The following is a 22,886-nucleotide window of genomic DNA, read 5'->3' as shown; positions in this document are numbered from 1 at the left end:
TGCTATGATATAGCTGAGTGCAGACTGGGATAATCCCACTGCTGATGATAATACTGTTTTGAAATGATCCTGATTCCAATATTTGTAATGTAACGAGGAGTTCAACAACTGCTGGAATGGAATGTGAAAACTGAGTCGGAGACTCAATGTCATCTTTAATTTCTTCCAGTAACTGTAATACTGCATGGCTGCTTAATCTGTAACGCTTAATGATTTCGTGTTCACTCAACTGTGTACATACCGCGGAATATATAATTAGTTGCACTTTACGCTTCCCCTCCCATCTATTTATGGAAAGCTCCCCCTTTCCCCTTGACCCTCCCGTAAATGCATATGCATGACACGAAAAGGCACAATTTTCCATTTTCAGTTTCCACGACAGGCACTCTGCGCTTTCACCTCAGCGCGGCTTGTTTATACATACCTCTCCATGCTTTTTTACGCACGCTGCAAAACAAATATGACTGAAGCAGGCGTAAAAGTGTTGGTACATCTGGCCCTGAGAGTGGTTTGTTATTTCTATGGGATTGAGAATATTCAGTTGGAGGATGAAGAGACATGTCTGGTTGCTTTAAGGGAAATGTATACCAAGCATTCATTGTGTGTGCACATTGTCATGTTATTTTGTGATGACTTTGAATGTCATCCCGGGTAAGGCACTAATGTTAACTTGATTGGATGATTTATTTGTATTTGACAGTACTGAACCGTGCAGTACCCAGCAGCAGACGGACTCGGGGCACGTCTGGATATATGAAATCTTTCAGCTCCAGAGGATTTCCTCTCAGCGGACCTCTTGACCTTTTCACCCTCATTTCTCTGACAGGCTTTTTTTTCGCACACACAGCTTTATCTGGAATAAGATGTTTGAATGTCAAAGATTGTTAATGGAAAGCTCCAGGGTCAAACCGTTGTTTATCTGAAAAGCTGTTCTGTTTGTATTTTGTTTTGCACAGAAAATAATCAAGTTAGGAATTTTAAATTAGGCATTTTTTCCTTTTTAGATTGATAAAAATAAAAAACAATTTCAGGATTCAGGAAGTGATCCTCATGTATAAATCCATCAAACATACAACATAAAACCCATAATTACCCGTTTCTAACCTTGATTTTGTCATCCTGCTGGTTAGGTTCAAACTTCCTGTGTGTCACCCATATCATCCCTGTGAAGAATGAGGAGGGCGTGGTCATGATGTTCATCCTTAACTTTGATTACGTCCTGGATGAAGGCAGCAGTGACTCACTGGAGAGACTCAACCACACCACGCCGTCCAAAACTGACCACCGTGAGTAAAGACAAAAACGGGCTGGAGAAATGGCATGACATATGGCATTTGGTGGAAGCTTTTATTCACTAATCCTGGCCTTGTTGGTACCATGCTATAAATACAGAGTAACAAATATTGCATTTTAAAAAGGGTTTTCTGTTCTCATACTGTATGTGCTGCATGTTCTCCAGTTGAAGAAAGAAGTCGCCACAGGATTAGATTGGAGGAGCAGGGAGGAAGTAAAGGAATGATAGTAATGTAACAGACAGTTGTGACCTATTACTTGTAACCTTTCCCCACATCCAAATAAATTTGTGCCTTTTTACTGAGATGACCCTAGAATTAATGTTGCACACCCTGCTAGATGCTATAATGGATACGTGTTTAGTATCTGGTCTCTGTAATATAATATTTAAACCTAGACATAAGTTTTTGCGACCTCCACCTTGTGCATTCATTTCTACTTGCAGCAGTATAGGAATTCCCTGCTAGAAAGCTCCTTTGGCACATTGACACCAGCATTTACCAGACACTGATGTGTTAGGCTGCCATCATCTCAGAGGTCTGGCCAATTATAGCTCACAGCCTGCCAAGATGGCCTGATGAACTACTGCAGCAGTGCTGGAGAGCACTCTTCGAAGTGCTGTCGCTGTATTAGTGTATAATGCCAATTCCCCTGCGCTGCTTTCCAACTTGTTCTTGATGCTTCCTCTCTCTTCTGTGTCTCTCTCTCTTTCTCCAATTCCTGTCTGTGACAAATGAAGCAGCAGCATGGAGGACCATAGGTCACCTCTGGATGACTGTAATTGGATGAGGCCCCTAATAGGCTGTATTTCCTCATGGGGTGTTTGGTGGAAAGAGAGGGAATGCGTGTGTTGAGTATATAAGCAAGTGTTGTCTGTGTGTGTTTGTGTGCACGTGTGATTGTGGGTATACTCAGGCCCTTGCGAAACCATGCCTGAACGTATAAGCTTTTCATTTGTGTGTGTGTGCAGGCGTGTAAGTGTCACTGATAAGGCCTTCCTCTTTCACTGTTCTATGGGAGCTAATTGCTCAGCCTAAGCACATGGGCAATCCCTGATGGAGCAGGCTTCTTTATGAATTAAAGTCTATCTGAATATCCGATTTGTGAGGTCCCGATATGTTTACACGGTCTGGCTCTCTCTCTTCCTCTGCCTACATGCAACCTCTGCCATCGCAGGGATTACTGGAGAGGGTTGGTATTGCTCTGCTCCATTTCATCTCAGCCCTCCCTCAGTTAACTCTAGAGACTTAGTATTGGATTTTTTTAAACTAGCAGATGGACAGAGGTCACAGACCATGATTAACTGCATAATTTAAGAGAACAATGCAGATGTACAAATTGCTACAGATGTAAATTTAACTCACTGAAACCCATGGTGTTCCGAAGTATAGCTCTTAAGTATGTATAGGACCAGCTGCCTTCAGATGGTGTGAGGGGATGATCCAGGTGTTGCATTATCTTAATTACCTCTGGGGAATGAATAGCCATGCATTCGGTGCTGCTCATCTTTTCCACTCAGTGACTATCCATCCATTCTGCCACCATTTTGCCTTGATGTAGCTGAGCCGGACCACTTCCACAGATCCATAAGTTAACGCACACATGCACTAAAACAATGCATATTTAATGTATTGACCACAACTTTTTCATATATATTAGTATTGTTGCAAGGCATCCAACAGTGAACTTGGCATCAGTAGGAAATAGGGCTCCACAATATATTGTTTTTTTACTGTTTATTGTTTAACGTCAGTTTGTGCAATAAACACATCAATATTGCACTTAGGGATTTTGGGAGTTTCTGTAGTTAAAAGAGAGCATTCATACCTCATATCGGCACTATAAAATGTAACTCAGTCTTTAGAACTTTACATAACATGAACTTGTAAGAAACCACAAGGTATAGGTCTATGCAATGGACCGTACAATGTTGTCTACTTTTTGATTTCTCTCTCCCCATGATTACTGTCACACTCGGCTGACAGTTGTCTAATTAGGAAAACTGTCATAAAAAATATTAACTCAGGCTAATTGCAATCATACTTCAATTTTCTCTCACTATAATTGAGGATGGGGCAAAGTGGCAACACGGCCAAATTATCCATGTCATTTTCTAAAGCTGGTGAGTAATAGGAGGACTGGGAGGCCAGGTAAACACTCCCTAAGGTAGAAGAACACTGCATGCAAATGAGTTAGGAAGCACATTAACTCCACATAAACAAGACAGAGACTAAAAGAACATGGCGCCTTTGCCCCGCTTCTACCAAAGGATGAAGGTTTATTGTTCTCTTTGTACTTCTACCAGACATCTGAATCATGCTCACATTACAGAAAGACATTTCACTCCCCTACAGGAGGATCTGAGGGCCAAATTAATATGTAATGCAAATATTACTATCTGGTATCATAGCAACAAGGGCCACTGTACGTCCGTTGGTTGTGTAAAGCCGCTAGTGAGTTTTTGCTGAGAAAGAATGAGAGGGTTAGACAGGGAGTGAGAGTGATCACACACACACACACACACACACACACACTCACTCACTCACTCACTCACTCACTCACTCACTCACTCACTCACTCACTCACTCTGTACCCAGTAACAGCACTCAAAGGGCACCCTGTTCAGCCTTTTCAATATAACGATTAAATACAGCTTTATACATTGTTGTCAGCACACACCATGACACCATGGCCAACTGAATTATGAGCTAATTAAAAGATTTGTGGCACATGTTTATCCACAAGACGCAGTAATTAGAAAACAGCTCTTTGCTAACATTCATTATTTTTCTTAAAGTGTCATCTTGGTCGGAAAATCAAGCTGTCGGAAATGTGAAATGCAAGAGTTGCCCGATTAATTGGAAAAAATGTCAAGTTGTACTATTGCAGTGGTGTGATTGCAAAACAATTTTTTTGGGAAGTTAACATGTTTTAGTCAGCAGGGTTTTGCTGTATTTTGCACTCTCTTTGGAATATAAATTGGGTTTCCTGGTTTGGGATCAGCTTCAAACTGATGAATCAGATAGTATTTTTGATTAGCCGTCTTATCTGTCTCGCAGCACCAAGCTCAGATGAAATATAAATTGTTCATAATTCTTTAACAAAAAAAGCACCAACTCAACGTCATTCCATTAAGGTGATTGACTTGCTTTGTCCTGTGTTGATTTTCTCTAGCTTCTGATCCAGCTCACCAATTAAATGACAATGATCATTTCTGGTGTCATCAACATTAGGCTGGTGACTTAATTTACACTACTCTAACCCAAGAATACACAGAGCATTGTCTAAAATGACTTTCTTTCTCTCTCGTCCCTCTCAGTCTCACATAGAAGTCCTTCATATATAAGGAGCAATAAGGAAGATTAAGGTGCTGCTCCCTCCTCAGCCTAAAAATCACTTTATATTATGTTTTAGCACCTATTGTCTCTGAATACATCCCCAGCTGGTCCACTCTTTGCAGATATTTCAATTGAGCAGTATGTGCTGCTGTTTGCTCATGCAAATATACAAAGAGGACAAACTGATGTGGTGTGAGGTTATCTCATAAATTCAAGTGTGAGCCTCCGCTTTTTTGTTTTTATAAAGGCAATTCTTTTTTTTACTGTGCGTCATGGCAGTAAGACTTGTTTTTGAGGACTGAGACAGTGCTCTGATATGTATGGCATATGCTCAGGCGACTAAATGTTTCACAACATGCAAGCCACCGTTTCCTTACGTGAAATCATAGACTGACCCTCTCTTGACACGTTTGGAGATAATCTTCAATGCAACTGAATATACCTAACCATGAATGGTGTGGGTGTCTACTGTGTATATAGCATAAACTTTACACTCAACCATATACTTATATTTCTTCATTTTTTCCAGCACCCTAAATATCCTTTTGTGTCACTCTCCTCTATCTTCTCCGGAGCCATCAATCATTCCTTAAAATCCTGCACATAATCCTTTACAGGACTGACTCCTCAACCCACTACTAACATTATAATATTTCACCCAATGTCCTCTTCCATGAATAATTGAAGGAAGTTGAAGATTGAACTAGTGCCTGAGGCAGAATGAGCATTTATTTTGACTTGAGTAACTCAGCTATTCACTGCCTTAGATTTGTCTATGTGATGCAAAAGCCCCTAGGCACTCCATACATTGTTGGTCACCATGATTGTTTGAAATAGTATGATGATAATCTCATTCTCATTGCTCTCTTCTCTTTCAGGGAAAGGGAGATTCTTTCGCTTCCGTTTCCCGGCCTTGCCTCACTTGGGCATCAGCAAGCAGTCCCTGCCCCAGGAAGACCCCGATGCCGTCATGGTGGACTCCCCTCGCCACAGCGATGGCTCAGTGGCCACGCGTGACTACCAACTCCCCACCACCCGCGAGAGTTGCAGTCCCTCCTACGCCAATGACACCCGCGCCCTCATCGACCCCAGTCATTGCTCCACGCCTGTGTCTGGGCCTTTGGACCACTCGTCGCCCAAGGGCCCTTGGGATCGGACATACCCGGACCAGTCCATCCCCCAGACCCAACTACAGAGCAATGAGGGTACTATCATTGCAGCTCCGTCAATCCCGGGCCTCACTCCAACCGCCTCCAGAGAGAGTGTGTGCAGCATTCGCAGAGCCTCCTCCTTACATGACATGGAAGGTTTTGGGTCCAACTCCAAGATGGCGTTCAGGGACAGACACGCCAGTGAAGGTAGGAATCTGCTCTACTATGCTACTAATGTACGCTGTAAGGCAGCTTTTTTGAATTTCAAACAAATACAGTTTCAATTCAATTTTATTTATTGTGAAAAATCCTTACATATATTACAGATTAACCATCAATTCTAAATAAAAAAAAGAATTCAGTTAAAAATAGCCTTGTTACTCCTATTTCAGTTTGGCTTGTTTTCATTCTGGCTTGTCATCATTTAAAAAAACACAAAAAAATAAACATATCCAGATAAATTGCACCATCTGGGTAGAGTGAATTTGATTGTGGTTGGATGAAAAGTATAATCGTATACCATTCCAACACTTTATTGGTTTGTACGCGATCCATCCCACCTGCACATGACACAAATCACTTCACACTCCAGCAAAGAAATAGCAGAAATATGTAGCCTAGTACGAAGACGTCCGTGGCAGAGACTCAAGAAAACTCGAGCGGAATATCCCAACCAAGCCCCCCTCTACCCCACTGGCTGTACCTGGAAGAAATTTTGAAATGGTTGGATGCAAAAACAACTCTTTTCAAATGCAAGCTCTGCACACCCAAGTACCACAAGCTGACTGTATCCAAAACCTGCCGTCTAATTTGAAAAAGCATATTGATATTCTTTTTTTTTTTTTACCCCTTTCCATTACTTTTACTTTTTACTTTTATACACTAAGTAGTTTTGAAAGTGCTTTTACACTTTTACTTAAGCTTGAGTTAATATTTCATCTTCTACAGGAGTCTTTTTAAACCTTAGTATCTATTCCTCTACCTGAGTAATGAATGTGAATACTTTTGTCTGGGCAACTAGTTTGAAAGCCAATTGTGGGCCAATACTGAACTTACAAGTATGATGTGAAAACTTGAAGCCTCAGTGAACATACTTAGAATTGATTTTTCAGTGAAGACGGTACACTTTTAAACTTTTAATATGAGAAGGATGGAGGGGATCTTTAGAAATGTTTTTGGCATTTGATAGAGCATGGTTGGTGATCACTGCTGAAACAAAAAACTATTTACCAAGTGATGCCAGTCAAAGCAAAGAGTGAGATGTGGTCAATACCCAACTGTGTTTTACATTAAGAGACTTATGAACAAATGTATTACTTGTAACAAGCAATTACTATAATTTGGCTATAGTAATTACCAAACTCGCTGTGGTGCCCACAAAAGGAAATTTGAGATGGGGATGCCAGTCTCTTAATCAGTATTATAGTCAGTCACCATCTACACTGTGTGCTGTTTATCTTCCTTTGAGTCTGAATTACTCATTAGCCTTTTGGCCCTCATTTGGATGAGGGGAAAAGTGCCCCAGACGGGCCGTTTCCTTCAGGCCAATCTGTCTACCCCCATCCCCTTATCTACAATTCTCATTTAAATAGATCCCAGTGGCTGACACAGTAATTTGTCTACTTCATAGTAATAAATTGTTCATGGGGACAGTGGGGGGGGGGGGGGGGGGGGGGGGGGGGGGGGGGGGGGGGAAGTAGGGTGAGGGATGGGGTGGGGTTGATGCCAGCCGCCCATTTGTCATCATAGAAGCACCCGAAATTCTTCTCTTGCCTCCACTCACTCACCCTTTTTTCTTTCTTCTTACACAGACAATGGTCGCAATATGAAAGGTAACAAACCGCAGCCCTGCTGCATCTTGACCTGTTAAATTTGAGCACGTCTATTCGATAACGTATTCTGCACAAAGCCTGCTCGTTGCATGAGTTTCCCACATGACTGAGGCTTATGTTGAATGCAAATGCTCTGGTGGACAACTGCCTGTGTTTGTAAGTGCTTTGGCCGGCGCCTCGAAACACTGGCTCAGCACTAAATGACTCAGTCTTAGTGCGCATGACCTGCTGATCCCAAACCAGTTGCCCAGGGGAAGGCTCGGTTGAAAAAACCACACTGACCTCTGCACGCGCTTGCATGAAGCAACGCATTACATCTCTATTTTCCTTTTTGTTCATTGAAGAAAATCAATGAAGCTTTACAAGATGATACCTCCCACTGTCTGTAACCTCTCTTTTCTTCTATGCAACCTCTGGTTTCTCGTTGCCATGGCTTAGGAAATGAAAAGAAACCTGACTGTGTTTCCAATTCAATTCTCTATGCTCACATTTGTCCTTTTCACGTCAACATTTAGATTGCAATGGACCTGTAGCAGTGCTGATGCTGCATGCCTTTCACGACATTATCTCTCTGACACAGATTATAACACATTCATGTTGAGTTGTTGTTTTGGATCAAATGAGGAGTTCCCAAAATTAAAATATAACTGGCCAATATCTAATATATCTTAAATATTAATATCTTAATGAATTAATTAGTTAGTATAGTAATTAGTTACAATCTTAATATTAGTTCAACAATATTGTATGTTAATTTGAAATTTATAAAAGTTTGCTCGCAGAACCGCCAAATTCCCTATTTCCTGATATATGCTGTAATGTGATACTTTAAGTAATGTCTATGTACCCATGATTACTGACCCTGCAATCCAACCACCCCTCCATATTCCCACTTTCCCCTTTACCCCCAATTTCTTCTCTCTTCTGGTTTGCTAGTATCTCGCTCCTGGATGGCTGGGGGTATGGCTTCAGCTTTTCCTTTTGAAATTATTTTTCATGACTGTAATGATATATCCTTACTGTCGCATGTATTGAAGCTGTGCATGCAATCTCTCATTCTCAGCTGTCTGTTTCTCTGTCCTTGACCCTCTATCACTGCACTGTACTTTGTGAAGGGGGGGTAGTGCAACTTTTCTCTGCTAATTCACAAGGCTGAATCAGCAATTCTCTTTTTTACTCTTTTATCACTCATTTTGGTCACATGTCAGTGTGTGTAGTGCTGTCACATATTGTTGCAGTGTTGAATGCTTTCACAATAGGGCAGGGAGATGATTTCTAAGAGTTAGTTTTTATTATATTTTTAGAAAACACTTTATAATGTAATAAAAGTAATGTATACCATATTATAGCATGAGGAAGGAAGATTTTGTTGACTAAACACACTGTATCAGACAGATAGATGGTTTGAGTAACTGAGTTGCATAATTTGATTGTGCATTCAATCATTCTTTTCTTTCACCAACATTGTTCTTCATTATTTCTTAATGAAAAACTTTGAAAGGCTTGTTCACACAGACAGGTCAATCAGAGGGTGTAGAGTTTATATTTCAGTATCTGTTGTATTCCCTGTGTGGTGTTGTGGTTGAACTCACTCCAAAAGTCAGGACCACCCCATGCTCACTACCCATGTCACAGCAATCACAAATGAACACTAGACTGTGCTCTAAAGTCCACAATTCAGAAATCTTTAGATGAACAATAGCCCAACAGTAGTACAAGATTTGGCAACTTTTAATGATGACATCCTCCATCTGATGCTTTCTCTTCCAGGGCCACTCAGCCAGATCAAATCCAGCCTGCTCGGCTCCACCTCGGACTCCAACCTCAACAAGTACAGCACCATCAACAAGATTCCCCTCATCACGCTCAACTTCTCTGAGGCCAACAATGAGAAGAAGTGTCCTTCCCCTCCATTGTCTGAGAAAACCATCATCGCCCCAAAGGTCAAAGACCGTACACACAATGTAACTGACAAGGTGACGCAGGTAAGACCAAGCGAGGCTCTCCGCAAAAATCTGTAAAGTTTTGGAATTTGTGAAGACTGAGAATCTTCTCAATTGTGTGGGCCTTAAATCTCTGCCTTCATGTGAAAAGTTCTTCTAGCAAGAGCTAGCACCCGGCCAAGGTCCAAATGAAACCCGGTCTGATGTTCCATTATCTCACAAGAGTTCATTTGTGCCAAGTGCACATAGCTACACTAGGTATGTTAAACAATATTTATGATCTTTTATTTAGAAAAAGATTGGCTATATTTTGTTAATCCCCAAAACGGTCATAGGTACAGTATGTTCAAGCTTTTCGTGGTGTGTTTGCACCCCTTTCTTGACTATTTAACAGAAATTGATTTAAGAACACACAAATCTAAGCAGAGGTCAACTGCAATTACACATTTAGTTGTGACCATAATGGAACAAGCATTTGGAACACCTGCTTTTAATGAAGTGACAGCCTGATGAATAATAGAAGACATTTCCTTTTGTTTGTCCTTTGGTTTGTGATCGATTTCAAAGGTTAACCCATATGGGAGGGTAAAAGCATTTGCGCCTCCATATTGCACAAAGGGCAGGAATTTCTAGTAACTAATTCACTTATTAACACTTCAGCCTTTTTGGTGGCATACATCATCCTTCTGTCCCTGAGTCCTCTCCTCTCAATCACAGGGGAATGCAATAAGTGATGGGTGAAAGTGGTGTTTTTTTTTTTTTTTATCCCTCTCTGTTTCATTCTTTCACTGATGGGTACACAGTAATTGCCTGTCTGCCCTTCTAGCTCATGTACTTCACCTGTCTCTCTCTCTTTGCATTCCTCCTTAGAGCTTAGTCAGACACTTAGATAAATTCAATGGTATTCTCTGCCTGCGCCTGTAATTACTTCCAAGTCATTGAAACTCTAATCCCAAATGGTCCATGACGGTTGTGTAATATTGATGGTAAAAGTTATTCAGCTCTATATGGTAACTGCAATAACAGAGATAATAATAGGGACATCCAGGCTCGCCAGAATGGATGTTTGCTCCATCCTTAATGCAAAACAATTGTAAAGATTGTATGTACACTCCCTCTATGTACACTGTTTGTTTTTCTTCATGCTGCTGTGTTTTTAATCTAAAGTGTTTTTTTTCTGTTCAAATGTTAAATTATGAACAACTTCCTAGATATTTTTTGTCACATAAGTGATGTGTTCCTCCCTCAATAGTAGCTGTACACAGGATCTTCACAAGGTTATGAAACCATGGCCAGGGTTCGGACTTAACTTAAATTGATCAGGGACAATAGAAAATGAATTGTGAGACGGTTGCGGGACAAACGATAGAGAAAGAAAATGCAAAAAAATACTATTTAAACCTTATCTTTAATCTCTTGGCAAAAGAGCACTCAGTCACAGACACAATGTCTAAAAGCAGTGTACTTTCTGCAACTTTCAGGCAGTTACAATGGCGTCACTAAGTGGTGGTTGGATTTTGCGCATTCTGGTGTCACCAGTGGGCACAATGGCAAAATGTACCGCAGATGAGTTGGAGACAAAGGTGTTTAATCTATGCTATGCATCACTTCAAATTATCAAAATAACTGTATTGTTTTGGGATGACCAGCATTTACTTTGGGACGGTTTGAATTCTACTTGGGAATGAAAAGTTAGAGGGCTGCAAAGCTCAAAAACAACTTGCTACTTTATGGAACATGTGAGAGAATATTACATTATTATTAATAATAACTAGAAGCTTTTCTTCATCCTTCAATTAACACATGAAAGATTTATTTGGGAGAGTGGGAAAGTATGCCTCAAGTAATCTACTCATGCAAGGTTTTCTAGGATGTTAAATAGCATTTGGATAATACAGTATGTACTTTACAATCTGAAGATCAAATCCTGGAGCTAGATTACTCACATATCTACAAACATGACCTTTACTTGACCTAATCTTCAGTCATATGTCATAATACAATCCTACAAACCAGCACGTACATCAATGTAACGCAACGTAAATGCTAATGCATGTTGGCTTATATTAAACAGTATTTACATTCTGAAGAATTTAACATATTTTCATGAACCAGAAGGCATGTTTAATATTCTTCTGCGACTCATCAGTCTAACCTCATCTACATGGGAACTTTTATGCAGAATTACTGCACAGTGGAGAATTTAAAAATTACCTTTTTGTTTTATAAGATTATTATTATTATTATTATTACTATTAATAGTAATAATAATAATAATAATAATAATAATAATAATAATAATATATGACCATTATTGCAGCTTTAACGGTACTTTAGTGATTCAGTATTTCACTTTTACAAAGTTGGGCTACTTGTGCAGAAAAGATTGAAAAAAGGATTGTCAAAATCAAATTAGCAGGGACTGAGATGGTATGACTAATTCCCAAGACGCTGAATCCTACATTTCCCATAATTGCATTTTTTTCCTAGACCTTTCCTACCTTGTAAACTCCCAAGTATTTCAAACGTCACTTCACAGGCCTCCAGTTTGTTAGACAGCCTATTTGCTAAATAAATAATTCAAGGTATTTTCTCAGACTAAATATGTAATTCATCCACTTTAGTACTATTTTAATAGGCTCCTTGTGATGAGTGAACACTGATCTTAATGTGCAAAATGACTAAAGTGCCACTTTAAACCAAGACACTTGGCTCTAAACAGAAATCTGCAGCAAAACCTTGTTAAAGTACACTTTTTCTTTAAAATATAATAGTTTTTGGTTAAAAAGTTTTTGGTTGGTTATCAAACGGCTCGGACACCAGTGAAATAAATCCTTCACTTTATTCAAATTTCATGAGATTAAGTTGATAAACTCTCTTACCCCCTCCTCAGGTTCTTTCTCTGGGTGCAGACGTGTTGCCTGAGTACAAGCTTCAAACCCCGCGCATGGACAAGTGGACCATCCTTCACTACAGTCCCTTCAAAGCAGTGTGGGACTGGCTGATTCTGCTGTTGGTCATCTACACTGCCATTTTCACGCCCTACTCTGCTGCCTTCCTCCTCAACGACATCGAGGAGCAGAGGAGGCGGGAGTGTGGCTACTCCTGCTCACCCCTCAATGTGGTGGATCTGATGGTGGACATCATGTTCATCGTGGACATCCTTATAAACTTCAGGACCACATACGTCAACGCCAACGAGGAAGTGGTCAGCCACCCGGCCAAGATTGCCATCCACTACTTCAAGGGCTGGTTCCTCATAGACATGGTGGCCGCCATCCCATTTGACCTGCTCATCTTTGGCTCAGGATCCGATGAGGTGAGAGAGGGGGAATTAATTACTTAGTCATGCCGCACTGTAGGGCTGCACGATTTAAGAAATAAATCAATTTTTGATTATTTTGACTGACATTGCGATGTGAGTCACAAAATTGGAGGGAATGAACATTTGTCCACCATTATCCTCATTTTGACTTGCAAATATTAAAATTAAAACAACGTAAATGATTATAGTGTGATTTTTGGTCTGTTGGATACGATTTCTTGGCCAGGATGTCTCTGCAGCACCGCAATACTTAATTCAGAATGGTTTGACACATTTAACAAATATTAAGCAAATATTGGATATTCCACTAGTGGATATTGCGATTTTGATAACGTTGCGATTAATTGGGCATAATTGTGTTAATTAATTGTGGGATTCATGTAGAGTATTTCTCAGAGGAAGCTTTTGGTTGTTGAACATGTTGAAAATTCTGTGGTCAATATGTTTTCCCTGAACATATACTTTAACTACATGCATCTAATACTACTATTTGAGAAGCCCAAATTTGAGTGCACAAACTTTTATTCACCTTGCAAAGCCAAGGCTCCCTGTGTAACTCCAGAGTGGCTGAGGGCCACTCATGTTTCTGAGCTGTTTAGACTTCTAAAGCAATCTGACGCTCGGCTGTCACATCTGCTTCCCTCCGCTCTCTTTCCATCAGAGCCAGAATGCACGGCCCTGGGCAATCCAAATCAGTTGAAAAGGTCTCAGCCTCCCTAACCACCGTGTCTGTGAGAAACTATTTCACTCGTGTGTGTCTGAGGGAGATGGCTTAGCAAGTTATCTGATGCTCAAAGAGAGCTGTTTAGAGATTGCAATAACAATTTCATTATAAGTAAACCCCAGAATACTTACCTTGGCATTTAGTACCTACTGTACTGTTGAATATTAATAAGTTACAGTAAGTGAATTGCAGTGAGATGCCAGGCCGCCACCTTGCATCTTCTTTTCAGTTGTTTTAAATTATGGAAGAACAAAAGAAAGCAAAGGAGAAGCATTCAAGCTACTAAAATTTGGTTTATGATGCAACGCCAAGCGCACAAACACACACACACACACACACACACACAAACACACACACACAAATATTGATGTGTGTGTTGAGGCCGGTGTTGATGTCAGTCCGTTGGCTTGCAGAGTCATTATTTACCGTTAGGTGTGTGTTCCTTTGAGGGGGTCCACGACTAGAGCCTGGCAGTGAGTGGCAGGTGGGAAAAAAAGAGCAGACAGCTGAGCGACGCCACGGCACGATGCATGTCCTCGTCATACAGCTAGATGCCTGGCGCAGTGACAGAATGTGTGTTCCCATTACCGCTTGTGTCAGAAGCACTCATTGACAGAATGAGTAGAATGACAAAATGTTGTATTTTTAGCTCCTCCAATCACCAGCAGAAACTGAAAATAACACATCCATGTACAGTTTTAACTCTTTTCTTGAAGGTGTGTTATTTTAGCTCTTTGTACAGAGACCCAGACTATTTTTAGACCTAATCTGTGCACCTTTGTTGCCTGGAAACTGTCTCCAACAATATGGTAAGATCTTTTTTTCTGGTTTGACTAGAAACATGGCAGAGTATTTTTCTCATGAGAGATTCTTTGTCAGTGCAGGATTTTAGCTCTGCAGGCCAGAAAATGGTCAGATGCAGGCGACAACTGAACTCAGCCAAGACTAACCCAAAATGTCTTAGGGCATTGGTAATGTTACTGAAAATTAGTAGTATTAATGTTATTTTTTTCAATAGTGAGATATCTCTTTCAGTGCTTAGTAATAAATTGATATAAACATTAGTTCAGTGTCAGGTTTTTATTTGTTGTCATTTAAGCAGTGCCATAAAGTTGGCCATGTTACTGATTATTATTGATTAGATTTTATCCTTAGGCGAGAGCTTTTTATGCTCACAAATTAGCTTAAAGGGAACCACATGCACAGAGCTATTTTATGGCTCTTACGCTATACAAGTTAAACAAGCTTTATCTAATTAGTTTTTCTACCTCACATATGTCAGATTGCAAAATGTGCAGTAGTTTTGCCTTTAGTTGAAGCAGACCACAGAAGTGCACTCCAAATCTATTATGCTGCAAAACCTTCAGCAATGGCTGTGCTAAACAGAGAAGAAAGAGGAGGCAGGTTGACTGTAACAAGCAGCCCCCTCAATCTCACTTCTGCCCTGCTGAAATACCGCAAACAGTCCAAATAGACACAGACTTGTGTTTAAAATTATTGTGCAACCATTTACTCAGACAAAAATATAGCTGGAGATAGTATCTTTGTTTTCTTATTAGATTGGATGAATATGCAAAGCAATATTGCTTGTTTTGTGTGCAGCTCTAGTGTATAGAATAGTCTGGAGAGAATATGACCACTTGTGGCATTTTGACAGCCAGTAAGGGTTAGGAACATAGTAGTCAGTATTTTCATATTAACAATGGATAACATGGCCGCATGTATGTGAAAAGTGTCACTTGCAGTGACGAACACACAGGTAGTCATCACCAACTCTGCAGTACCCAGCATGCTTGCTTGCTTTCTTTCTTTCTATCTTTCGCTGCTCTCATCAGCATTCTTTTTACTGCTGCAGCAGGCAGTTTCAGTGAAAAAGCCCTAAAGAAATTTACCACTGTACCTCATTTACACAGCAACAACAGACCAATTTAGCAACTACCTGGTGAACATAGCAGAATATAACTATAGAACCAGATCTTTTTCTCAGGAATTGGCCGAGACCAAATTAGTGCTGAAAGGAGAGAGAATATTGGACTTGCATTCATCAGGTGGTAATATTGTTGTATTTACAGATTCTGCTGCCATTTGTTGTTTATATTTATGTTATATTGTACGTATGTGCAACTACAAGTTCAGAAAAGTTCATATTAAATATTAAAATACTCGACTGACACATTTTTCAACGAGTCCAAAAAACTGGTAGTAAGAGTTACAAATGTGCCCAGTGACTAAGCTAGTGTCAATCCAGTCAATTTTACAGCTTCCTGTTTAACTAACTTTGGAGAATATAGAAAAAGCATGTTTTATTACTTTATAAGTAATATAACATGAGAAGACATTTAATATAAGATAGCATGTACTCAGTCAAGAGGTTGCATCCTAGCATTGTTTGACTCCTGGTGTTTTAAAGTGGCAAGCAGAGCCTGGAAAGGCAGATGGCCAGAGGGATATTTGGCGGATATGTTTTATACAGCTGGCTGCTAATGGGAGATTTAGCTTGGCTCCTCAGCCCCACACGCCTCCGACTTACTGTAAGCCCAGATTTTAATCAACGTTACACTGTGTGGGCCAGATCATACACCGTGTGCTGTGTCATCTGTGCAGGTCACTCAGAGTCAGCAGCACTACACCTAAGGCAATGCATGCTCACAGATGATGGATAAGTTATGGCTCATCTGTTCCTATTTAGGATTCATTCATTATTCGCTCAGTTGTCAGTGAATGGGGGCGCTGGCCGGATGCACAGCAGTGAATGATGGCGGTGATTTATGGGTGAGATTGGGAGGACGGAGGCTCATTAATGGACCCATCAGAAGCGGCTACAGCACTTTTTGTCATAATGACGGAGACCCACTCTCCTTCATGTATCATCTTTTTTTTTTTTTTTTTTTAAGAAAGAAGAAGAAATAGAAGAAAAAAACTCTAGCCTTGTTACTGGTTTTAATGTAATACTTTAAGTGAGCCATGTACAATTTACAATCACCTGTACAAACTAGGGACGTAGAGACATCAGTTAGCTACTAACTACTGCAGGTGGGTGCCAACATTTCCCCACGGATATTATGGTTAATTGTCAGGCACAATAGGCAGTGTTAGGACCTATTAGCATTCTCACTTATTGTGCTTACAGATTCCAGGACACTAATGGATTAAGACTGGTGTCATGGCTGTATGCTGCCCCCCTCTCACCAACACTCCTCCCATAGTCTGTGTATTAATTTAGTCAGGCTAGAAAGTTGAGATGGGAGGATTAAAGTGCTTTAAATTAAACAGAACAGAAGGCAGTGTGTGTGCGCATTGTAGTGTGTGTGTGTGTGTGTGTGTGTGTCTGCGTACTCTAAGGGGCTGCTTAGATGCTGTTTTCTTCTCACTGTTTTTAGAGCTAATTCTTTCATTGTAAAATAAAAGTAATTTAAAAGTGCCTCATCAGCCTAATGAGTCATACGCTTATTTGCATGCTAGTCTGTTTAACTAAAGCAACTTCCATTCTGATCGTCATGATTTGCAGAGCCATAGGCTGCATCAGTGAAGTTGTGTTGACGAACACCAAGACTTTGAAAGATCTCTACACCGACAGGAATGATCCAGTGTCTAGTCTGTGTGGTGTGGCAATAAGATTAGGCATTCCTAACCTACATATGTTTTTAATCTCTAAGATATTCATCCTCATGACCCTGACTTCAACTGTTGACACTGAAAGAAGACAAACAATATGTTCACTTTGATTGCTGGAAAAGGTTATCAGTGTCTAGTGATGTACATGAGATGATTCTGGATTTTCTGTTGCCGTCTCCCACATGTTGAAGTCACATCAGAAACCCCTGATCTCATTTGGAAATGATTTTGTTGTGTTGGGACAATATGAATGTCAACATTTTCAAATGTTGACTGCATAACTGCTGATTTAGTTAGGATATTTTAATATGTTACTTAAAAGGCAAAGAGGTCCGAGCATCATTTGAGGTGCTTTCAAAAGTTCATCCAAGGGAGAGGGGATTTTTTTTTTCTTCCCTCACTCCACTACATTTTTATATTCATTTGACAGATTGAGTTATGTTACTTTTTTGTATTAAAGATATTATGTGGAATTTTCTGAAAATCTGTGTTATTAGTGACTCTTGTGGCCATTAAGTAAACTGCAGTCAGCATCCATTTGCTCGCACTCCATAGGCGCGATTATGGATCATTTACAAAAGCTACTGTATAGACCATTCTGCACAGTAGCTCACAATACGAATAGTAAGTGTTTAAGCTGGGAGCGGCAAACGTCCATGAGGTCCAGCAGTGCAGAAAGGCTCTTTTTAGCACCTGATGATCTGTGTTAGGCTGCAGGTGCCCAGATTCACCAGACTATAGCTCGAGGGGAGGCGGAAGTGGACCTAAAGCCAAGGCCCACAAAGCCTGAGGGGCATCAAAGCACATATTAGCATATTTTAACATTTAAACATCAACCTATGCGGGGGGGGGGGGGGGGGGGGGGGGGGGGGGTTACATATACTTTCAAGTTACCTAAATCCTGTATATCTCTCGGTTTGTTTTTCATTCTAGACCACCACTCTGATTGGTCTACTAAAGACGGCCCGTCTCCTACGGCTGGTACGAGTCGCCCGTAAGCTGGACCGGTATTCTGAGTACGGTGCTGCCGTCCTCATGCTGCTCATGTGCATCTTTGCCCTTATCGCCCATTGGTTGGCCTGCATCTGGTATGCCATTGGAAACGTGGAGAAGCCTTACTTGGAGCATAAGATTGGCTGGCTGGACAATCTGGGGGTGTCAATAGGTGATCTGCCTTGTTTTTGTTCTGCTTTCAAACAAAATGTTAAAGTAAAATGTAGGGTCACTTTTGTTGCTAAACACAACTTTAGTAATTGTGTGTACTGTCCTAAATTCTTATTAATTTTAGGAAAAAAATACAACTACAGTGATCCCAGCTCGGGTCCCTCCATCAAAGATAAGTACGTCACTGCCCTCTACTTCACCTTCAGCAGTCTAACCAGTGTGGGCTTTGGGAACGTCTCCCCCAACACCAACTCTGAGAAGATCTTTTCCATCTGTGTCATGCTCATTGGATGTGAGTGACAGCTGCGTAATAGTACATACAGTATTTTAATTCTTGTATTACTGATTCCATCAGTAATCAGGGTTAAATAAGTATTGAAGTAAATAGTACAGTATTTTATGGAGCTATTGAACCTCTATAACCAGACTTTTACAGTAGGCTTTACAGATAGTGACACTGATATACGCCAATAAATATTAGATTTACTCAATTATTAAACATGGTCATTTTAAATCCACTGTATTTTAAATGTACTAGGGCTGTCCACGATTAAAAAAAATCTTGGTCAACTAACACTCATACGATTTTGTCAACTAATTGATTAAGTTGATTTAATCAACAGATCTGAACTGTGTTTCTTCACAAAGAATTATGCAAAAGCAGCACTTTAACTCATGTTTACCAGAGATGTGCTTATAAGTTTCTTGGAAATGTGCATAAAAAAATGGCCTACTAATCGACTAAGAGGGCAGCCCTAAAATGTACTATTTACACCCCCTGATATAACACAGTAGGGATTTAATAAATTTTTAGAGCCTGCAATTGTTTGCATTACACCAGGTAGGCCTTTCCTTGAGCAACAGTGGTTTGTTTTGAATAAACGGAAGAAGTACTGTGTTTGACCAGCCTTAGCCACCATGGCTCAATGGTCACCTGTATGGCTTCTCTCCCAGCTCTTATGTACGCCAGCATCTTTGGGAACGTGTCCGCCATCATCCAGAGGTTGTATTCAGGTACAGCCAGGTATCACCTGCAGATGCTACGGGTCAAAGAATTCATCCGCTTCCACCAGATCCCAAACCCACTGAGGCAAAGGCTGGAAGAGTACTTTCAACACGCCTGGACGTACACTAATGGCATCGATATGAATATGGTACGTGAGGACTGTGTGTACCAGTTTATCTTTTATTTATTTGGGGGGGATACTGGATGGTAACAAAATATAAATTATAAGGGTGCTGTTGCTTTTTTCTATTGCTTCTTCTCCCTTTCCAATATCATTTGTGAGTTTCAACTATCCTGTCAAAAAAAATCCTCTTACCACATCGTGAAGCAATCTCGCTATGTCACTGGCATAGTGTCATATAATGTTTTCATCATGAATATACTGTGCAATGTTCAGTCATAGCCACGAGTGAAATGAAAGCCACTGTTACTGCTTATGCACACCGTAACTCTGGCTTCTCTCATTATGATACTTTTCATGGTACTTATATAAGTTTGTCTTTTCCATGTCTGCCTCATGTCAAATGGAATGACCCCACCACTGGTAAGAGCAGGAGGTACATGTGTTAACCCAACTATGTTGATATGAATGTTCCTCATTGGTAGAGCTTCATCTAGTTGTTTGATGCCAGTAGCTTTTAGCTTTTTTGTACAGAAAATAACAAATAGCATTAGACTTTTAATATGCAATGTTTAGTTATTGTCCTAAACATGCATGTTATTGTTCCCTCAGCGTCTTATCTGTTACATGAACACACTGTGAACAGTTGTTGTCCATCATAGCTGTTTTTTTCTTTTAATCTCCCTATGCATGCCACTTACTGCAGAGGATACACATAACATTGAAAGTTTCTCGCAGGCCACATTGTCTATTACTGATAGACTTGTATGTGGCTTACCTTGAGGTCCCTTTTGCATGAAATCTGTTTATTCTCACACAACCCCATGATATTCATCTGGTACCAGAGACCGAGTGAATCACGCCTGTGAGAGTGGGCACAGCCTCGCCGGGCGCTGCCAGGTTTCCCTCCCATTGTGGGAGGCTTGGCGGCACGCTCCGTGGTGGCACCTGCGCTTGCCAAATGTTGTTCAGTCTTTCCTTTCCAAATCTACAGATCAGTTTTTGATTCTGAGCAACAAAAAGCCTGTCAGAGCCAGAAAAACAGTTCATAATACAGTTCAGGCAGCAATTCTTTTGCTGTGCTTGTGTCCTTAGCACATTGTATTTTATGTGCAAATGACAACGATAAGAAATGTGTTTTCTTGTTTCAACTGCCCCTTATGTGTCCTCAAAGACCCTTTCCTCACCTTCCAGTGTCTGTTATGGTGTTAAAGTTTGAAGAGATAATGTTGTCCTTTACAGTCAGTTAACGTTGTCTGTCAATCCTTAGCTGTTTTGTCTGTGGTCACTGTATCTTTGTCTTTAAAGGGTAAGTGTATTATAAGTCTGTTTTTAATGCATCAGAAAGTCCTCACTAACGATGTTAACGTGAATGTCAAAATTACTTTTTAAAATATCTTTCATTGTCTCCCAGGCTATCTCGGATGGGTAGGAATGCTTGACCAATGAACAAGTTTCAACATTTGTAATACTTGTTTCTATTGTTTTTTTTAAACTAAATAGCAGGTCAGAGTATTGAGGAATGGTTCAATTGACAGACACTCTTTGAGGCAAGATTGCATATTGATGCGTTTTGGTCTTGCATGTACTGTACCAGGTTATGGTTCATAGAGTAGTATCATCATCTCAGTACTAAAAGGCAGTAAACTCTTAAAAAAAAATGTGCTAGATTATCACAAACAGAGGAAAGACATAATACATATTGAACCTGTGTTTTTACTTTGTGGTTTTATTTATCTGCAGCTTGTCAGTTTCTTAATGTTCTGTCTTGTCTCTCCTCTGCTCCTAATGCTGCTGAAAGGCTCAGTGGAACAGTGATTTGTAGCTCTTTGTTGAAAGACATCACAGACTATTTCTACTGTAGGGTATATTAGGTTTTGAGAAGAAGGAAAGAACACAAGTGGCAATTGTATCAAATTTCTCAGAAAATAATTTGACCTGCAACTTCACCTCAAACCAAAATTCAACACACATTATCCCTGCACATCAAAGTGCTGAGTTTTTTTTTTTTGTTTTTTTTTAGCATACAACCTCCACATGACATCTGACCATAATCTTGTCCGCCTTGACCTGTGTTTCACACACAGGTCCTGAAGGGTTTCCCAGAGTGCCTGCAGGCGGATATCTGCCTCCACCTCAACCAGAACCTCCTGGAGGGCTGTAAGGTGTTTCACGGAGCCACCAAGGGCTGCCTTCGGGCCCTGGCCATGAGGTTCAAAACTACCCATGCTCCCCCTGGAGACACCCTAGTCCACTCTGGAGATGTGCTGACTGCGCTATACTTTGTCTCCCGCGGCTCCATCGAAATCCTCAAAGATGACGTCGTAGTGGCCATCCTTGGTGGGTTTAGTATACACCTCAAACACTTTTCTGTGTGATCCAGTAGTTTGTCATGGATCTAATGGTGATTATTTTTGACAGATATTGAGATTGCGACATGTTTCACAATATTGGAGGGAACAATCATTTTTGTATAATCATTCTCATTTTCATTGAAAATTAGTAAAATTACAAGAAATGAAAATGATTATAGCATGATTTATGAGAGGATCTGTACCAAACAAAGATTTTCTCTTTAGTATGTAGGAAAGGATTTGTAGGTCTAGACGTCTCTGCAGCACGTCAATACTTGATTCAGAATGGTTTGACACATTTTCCCATTAACGATTGCACCCCCCTGCAAATTAGATATTGCAATAGTCTTTAATGTGATTTGTATACAATTGCAATTAATTGTGCAGCCCTGTGTGAAATTTAACATTTTAACACAATCTTTGCAAAATAATCAGCTGAGTCAGCGTGTTTCTCCTGACGTCACAATATTTGTCTGTGCTTTTAACAAAATGTTTATCCGTGTCATTATTTTGGGACCTTTTCTGTTTTCACAGGTTTCATTCATTAATCTGCCTTTCATCTAGAGGGATGTTAAAGGTCAGAGGTCCCATTCTCCTGATAAGTCAGCTGTGGAGACATTTACACGACAACGCTTCTAAATGCCTAAATCAACAGTTACTGATAATGATTTTATATATATATATATATATATATATATACACGCACACAAAGGTATAATGCATATACATGGAATAGATCTTCTCATCTAAAGCTCAACAAATAAATCCCCAAAACTTTAAACTATTCCTTGAATAGTTTAAAGTTTGAGCCAACTAAATGAAGAGGGCTCCGTTGGGCTGTGATATGGCTGGCTTGGCAGCTCTGATCCCTCACGGGTAGGTTGTAATAACTTACATCAAAGAACATTGTGATGCTGCCGACTCACAGTTATGTCTCAGATGAAGGGAGAGGACAGAAAATAGTGGGGGAGGACACATGGTGGGGAGAGGGTAGCAGAAGTGTTGATGGAAAAAAAGAGC

The 22,886-nt window shown here is 40.3% G+C and overlaps 1 protein-coding gene across 5 annotated transcripts in view; it reads left to right on the top strand.

The window, feature by feature from the left end:
• The window catches only part of LOC116673998 (potassium channel, voltage gated eag related subfamily H, member 7), a 62,867-nt gene that overhangs the window by 24,881 nt on the left and 15,100 nt on the right, over positions 1-22,886 (top strand). Inside the window, exons 3-12 of one of the 5 annotated variants that reach the window (XM_032506459.1) lie at positions 1,131-1,286; positions 5,510-5,989; positions 7,594-7,614; positions 8,551-8,574; positions 9,385-9,599; positions 12,451-12,876; positions 18,155-18,386; positions 18,510-18,677; positions 19,340-19,539; positions 21,600-21,852. In XM_032506459.1, coding sequence (XP_032362350.1) covers positions 1,131-1,286; positions 5,510-5,989; positions 7,594-7,614; positions 8,551-8,574; positions 9,385-9,599; positions 12,451-12,876; positions 18,155-18,386; positions 18,510-18,677; positions 19,340-19,539; positions 21,600-21,852 — 2,175 coding nt within the window. The remainder of the gene's footprint in view (positions 1-1,130; positions 1,287-5,509; positions 5,990-7,593; positions 7,615-8,550; positions 8,575-9,384; positions 9,600-12,450; positions 12,877-18,154; positions 18,387-18,509; positions 18,678-19,339; positions 19,540-21,599; positions 21,853-22,886) is intronic. The other 4 variants (XM_032506460.1, XM_032506461.1, XM_032506462.1 and 1 more) reach the window with 4 other exon arrangements.

The sequence above is a fragment of the Etheostoma spectabile genome, chromosome 24 (genome assembly GCF_008692095.1).
Source record: "Etheostoma spectabile isolate EspeVRDwgs_2016 chromosome 24, UIUC_Espe_1.0, whole genome shotgun sequence".
NCBI lineage: Eukaryota > Metazoa > Chordata > Actinopteri > Perciformes > Percidae > Etheostoma > Etheostoma spectabile.
The sequence above is the reverse complement of the archived record's forward strand: the minus strand, read 5'-3'. Positions and strand labels throughout refer to the sequence as shown.